The 5,898-nt window shown below is 40.1% G+C and overlaps 1 protein-coding gene across 1 annotated transcript in view; it reads left to right on the top strand.

The window, feature by feature from the left end:
- The window catches only part of LOC106870068 (amyloid-beta precursor-like protein), a 99,432-nt gene that overhangs the window by 77,154 nt on the left and 16,380 nt on the right, over positions 1-5,898 (top strand). The window contains exons 2-3 of the mRNA XM_014916039.2: positions 2,997-3,164; positions 5,390-5,522. Coding sequence (XP_014771525.1) covers positions 2,997-3,164; positions 5,390-5,522 — 301 coding nt within the window. The remainder of the gene's footprint in view (positions 1-2,996; positions 3,165-5,389; positions 5,523-5,898) is intronic.

Genomic DNA, 5,898 nt, shown 5'->3' with positions numbered 1-5,898 from the left:
GCGAACCCTGCTGTACTCTTCCACCACAACTTTCTCTCACTCTTTCTTCCTGTTTCTGTTGTACCTGTGATTTCAAAGGGGCCAGCCTTGTCACGCTGAATATCCCCGAGAACTACGTTAAGGGTACACGTGTCTGTGGAGTGCTCAGCCACTTGCATGTTAATTTCACGAGCAGGCTGTTCCGTTGATCGGATCAACTGGAACCCTCAACGTCATAAGCGACGGAGTGCCAACAACAAATCTCAACACCTTCTTTGACATTCTCTCTCTGTTTATTTCCTTTTATTCTTTTCTGTTGAAGAGCCTAGACTCAAAACGTAAGAGACTTTTCCATTTTTCCCAAGCATCAAACTAATATACCTGCTTGTTGTTCATACACCTGTCTTTGTCTGCATCTTTCTATAAATTTGAACTATATATCTACACACACAGACACACACATATATTTACATGCATATACATATTTATATTATGTGTGTATAAAAACTAGACATGAAGTGGTTTTCCACCACGCTAGAAATAGGAGTTAAATCTCAAACCACGAAAAATCTAATTCGTATTTTAGCACATTGATTTAGATTTATATATATTTCTATATGTCTTTTACTTGTTTCAGTCATTAGACTGTAGCCATGCTGGAGCATTGCCTTGAAGAATTTTGTCGAGTGAATCGAACCCAGTACTTTTTTTTTTCCCTTAAACCTAGGACTTATTCTATGTGTCTCCTTTGCTGAACTGCTAAGTTCTGGAGACATAAACAAACCAAGACTGGTTGTCAAGCAGTTTTGGGATACACACACAATCAGTGATCATCTTTCAGTATCTGTCTGCCAAATCCACTCACAGGACATTGGTCAGCCTGAGGCCATAGTAGAAGACACTCAAGGTACCACACAGTGGGACTGAACCTGAAACCATGTGGCCGAGGTGCAGCCTTATTACCACACAGCCATGCTTGTATCTGTGCATGTATACATTTGCACATGAGGTGTTTAACTCTTGAGGCACCATAGTTTGCCACATTTGTGGGGGGCGGGTTGTAAAGTTAGATCTGTGAGTTTCAGAAGAGGGACGAGTATCCCTTGAAGTGGTTATGGTCGGCAGAGACAACAATTGTTGTTTGTTATTCACCACCACCACTGTCATACCATTACAACAATCGTCTTTGTCACAACTATCACCACCACCACCACTTCCATCATCATCATCATCATCATTACTCTCTAACCCTCTTTATTACCAATCCTTACTCTCTAATCCTCTCCGTTGACTTAGTGACCAACCCTCCTTCTGTTGTTATCAACGTAGCTTAATCTCCTGGTATTTACCAGCGCTGCTTTTAACTCTGCAAACGCTTTCTCATGAAATGTCGCAGCATTTATTGAAACTTGTGTAGATTTCAACCCAACCAAACACCCAGCCTCACTACTGCCACCGCCATGACCACCACCACCACCACCACCACCACCACTTGGTCTATCACTCCCACCATCAGAACTACTACTATTGTTATTACTACTACTACTACTACTACTGTATATTGATTATTTCTTAAAAGATCAAGATTGCTGTAGGGAAGTTTTTGCTATAATGACATTGAAGTGATGTTGTTGTTGTTGGTGGTGGTGGTGGTGGTCATGGTGGTGTTGATGAAGCTACATCAAGCCATCTGCCTGACATAGAGGTCGAAGGATTGGAGATGTGCGATGAAATTAAGCTGGTACTTTCATAGAAGGAGGATAGGTCAAAACTTTTGTTAATCAACTTAGTAGTAGATTTCTTGGACAAGATTATGTGCAGCGTTTGATGTCTTCATCCACCTTCTCCGCTACCACCTTCTCCGCTACCACCTTCTCCGCTACCACCTTCTCCATCTTTGTTATGATTACCACTGATGCACTGCAGCCACTACGAATACAGCAACAATAATATGAGGAATTTGGCTTCTGTTCTGTTTTGCACTTGGCTTGCTTGGAATAGCAGCCAAACCAACCTCAAATTGCTACGTGCTGTCTTCAAAATGGAAGGACACATTGGGTAATATTGTCCTAGCTGTGTTCTGTCTGATCTTCCCCCTCAAAAAAAAAAATGAATAAATAAAATGAAGATGGGATGAGAAGTTAGTTTGCTTTAACCCTTTTGATACCAACCTGGCTGAAATCACTTCTGACTTTGTAGTATAAATGTCTTGTTTTCATAAGTTTTAAATTAAAATCTTCCAAACCTTAGTCACAATTTGTTCCTAACACTAGCTTAACGATAACTAAGTTATTTTACTAAATTCTTTGTTATATTTAAAATTAATTGAAAGAAACACAGAGCATCTCAACAGAAATACAGTAACGAAAGGGTTAACTGCACTATATTTCTCACCCCCTCCCCAAAGTCCTCTTTACCCCCTCTTCAAAATTGGAAGTGCATAATTTTATATCCCAAATGTTATGAAAAACATTTTTGCCAATAAAAAATGTAAATATGTAAATATTTTCAAAACTCTGAAGCATTGTTATGGGCACCGGTTTTATATTGTTAAGAAGAGAAACAATTAGTCTCCTGAGAGTAATTGTTTGTATGATTGTGTGTGTGTGTGTGTGTGTGTGCTATGCTCTAGTGTTCCATTGCTTTTTGGCAATTAAAGTAATTTATCCTAAATGTGTTGAATATAAAGCAATGAGCTGGCAGAATTGTTAGCAGCATATTTCTTGGCATTTAATGTTTTGAGTATGAATGTCACCAAGTTCATCTTGGCCTTTCTTCTTTGCAAATTCAATAAAATAAGTACCAGTTGAATCCTGGGGTCGTTGTAATTCACTATCCCCTCCCCTCAAAATTGCAGGTCTTACACCAAAAATTGGAAAGAATCACGATTGTCTTGGATTGTTGAGTTAGGTATAGCATCTTTTGGAATAAGATTTTTTTAAAGGAATTTATTATATGATATTGTTTCTTGTTTTAATCCCTAAGTTTCTTAACCCCTTATCTTCTTTATTTTACAGGCTGTGGTTGTCAACATGGACATGAATGCCAGAAAATTTGAGCCGATGGTGGCCTTCCTCTGCAACAAACCTTCCATGCACCGAACACCAAATGGCTGGCAAGCTGATACTGACAACGGCAAAAGCTGTCTTAGCAGTCCTGTTCAAATACTTTCATATTGTAAAACTGTAAGTATTCCAAACAATATTACTATCATGATTGTTGTTTACACATCCCTACATAAATCCCTACTTTCCTTTGAGTTGTCCTAAATGTTTTTTTTTTTAGCAGCCCTTGTGGCCCCCAAAAAAAACGCTGGCCGCCAACACATTTTTCTGCAAATTAGGGGTAGTTTATCAACCGAAAGTAAACCAGTGGCAAAGTCTGAGGGTTAACTCTATGATGGGCTGGTGTCTCATTCAGGGATTAGCATTGTATTGCCACTCATATGCAATGAGAACCAGGATACAGTCACGCCTAAAGAGCCTGTAGGGTTGTGACAGACCCTCCTCACCCCCCTCTCTCTCTCTCTGTAAAAAGCACCATTCGAGCATGGTCGATGTCAGTGCTGCCTGACTGGTCCCTATGCTGGTAGCATGTAATTAGCTCCCACTACACTCTTGGAGTGATTATTAGGGTTAGGAAGGGCATCCAGATGTAGAAACTCTGCCAGATCAGATTGGAGCCTGGTGCAGCCTTCTGGCTTGCCAGTCCTCAGTCAAACCATCCAACCCATGCCTGCATGGAAGGAGGATGTTAAATGATCACACACACACGCCTAAAGGTACAGGTGTGGTTGTGTGGTTAAGAAGATTGCTTCTCTATTGTTTGGTTTCTGGTTCAATCCCACTCTATGGCACCCTGGCCTAGTGCCTTCTACTATAGCCCCAGGCCAACAAAAGGGCCATGTGCATGGATTTGGTAGATTAAAACTGAAAAGAAGCTAATCATATGTGTGTTTGTCTCTCCTTGTTTTGGCATCACATGACTGTTGTGAATGAACGTCGTTCATTTCTAATATTCTGCAAAAAAAAAAAATACCTGGCTATGGAGAGGGTTTGTGAGGATTGGTGACAGGAAGGGCATCCAGGCTGAACAAACATCATCTGACCCATGGAAACTTTGAAAAGTGGACATTAGAATGATGACGACTGTGGGTGGGAGTGTGTGTTGATGAATTTATGAAATAGATGCATGCACATGGACCTAAATATCTGAATCATTTGCTATTAGTTGTGTGTGTGTGTATGTATGTGTGCACATGGCTGTGTGTGTGTGTGTGTGTGTGTGTAGGTTGGAGTGGGCAGGTGCTCAGGTAAGTAAATAAGTCGTTAAGTCAGTAAAAGCTAATAAAGGTTATTTTATTAACTAAACAACAAAATCTGATGATGTTCTTGACATTGAAATAATCTGTGAGCATCATCAACAACAACCACCTCTGTTAATGAATAGTTATGTTTGTCTGTGCGTCTATTGATCTACCTATACATGCATATGTATGTGTCTGTCTGTATTGATCAACGATTGATCCGATAGATGGTTCAGATTTCAATATCTACATTTGTTTCAATTCTCCAGAGCTGTCGTGTATGAAACAGACAGGTGATAATTAGCGTAACATTACCTGTAATTGGTGCCTGTCCTATCATATACATATATCATGCACACATCCCACCCTTATCCTCTTTGTTGTGTTGGTGCTATAAAACCATATTCTTCCATTAGCTAGATTTACCATGTGATTTGCTATTAGCCAGAGAGAGATCATCTGGCTAATGTTACCTGTGCTACCTTAAATAGTTTTGATGTCCTGTTGCGGATGAGGTTTACATCTTACTCCACTCTTATCTTTGTAACGTAACACTCTATTCTACATTACACTGATAGAGCTCAGCTGTTATGTAATTACGGAACATTCTCAAATGATCTGGTACCAATTTACATATGACGATGATGATGATGAGAGAATGGTGTCCTATACAGACTGACTGGTGGGGGTAGGGGATGGAATCTTCCTGTATTCTGTTTAATTCCATGAAAGCAAAGCTAAAAATCTGTCTTTAACTATTTCTGGGGCTTTCACACATTTTGTTTATTCTTTGGTTTTTATTCACTACAAATCATCATTTTTGTCATCATCTTCATTGTCATTGTCATCTTGGCGCCAATGTTTATCATTTGCGTCATCGTCATCATTGTTATCATCATAATCTTCATCATTTTCATCATTGTAATTCTCATCATCACCATCATCCTTGTTGTGGTAATCGTCATCATCTTCATCATCATCATCATTGTCTGAATCTTTTCACATTTCAAACGCTTGAAATATCTTGCATTGCCCCCACACATACCGTCTACTTCAAATGATTCATTTATTTATATTATCTCTCTCTCTCTCTCTCTCTCTCAGTTATACCCTGACCATGAAGTGACCAACGTCCTGCAAGCAAGCTACAAAGTGACCATTCCAAACTGGTGCCGTTTCAATGCCACTCACTGCCACAAACACGGCAACCACACAGTCAGACCATTCCGTTGTTTAGGTAAGTAGTTCTTTGTGCTTGCTTCATCCGCTCTCTTCAAAATATTTGTCTCCCCACCACCGCCTCGCCTTGCCCCCAGGTCTTGTTAGTTTTTGAAATGTCATCAATGCTTCTGTAACTTAGCCCTTTTTTTTTTTTTTACCCCCCTAAGTAAGGCTGCTGGCCCTATGCAAACCCCACTTTTACCTCTAGAAAGAGGTGATCCATATTAGTCTGGCTTCTGTCCTTGGACTTTTCCAGCATGTAAGGCCTGATCAGGAGGATGTGCCCTGCTGATTTGCTTCTCAAGGTTGTTGAGGTGCACAGACCACCATATCAACAAGAAGAACAGGGCCTTTTGATGGTTGTCTCACCTCATTTCATCTCTCCTATTGAG

This window comes from Octopus bimaculoides, chromosome 20 (assembly GCF_001194135.2).
Source record: "Octopus bimaculoides isolate UCB-OBI-ISO-001 chromosome 20, ASM119413v2, whole genome shotgun sequence".
Classification (NCBI taxonomy): Eukaryota; Metazoa; Mollusca; class Cephalopoda; order Octopoda; family Octopodidae; genus Octopus; species Octopus bimaculoides.
This window is presented reverse-complemented; position numbering and strand designations above follow the sequence as displayed.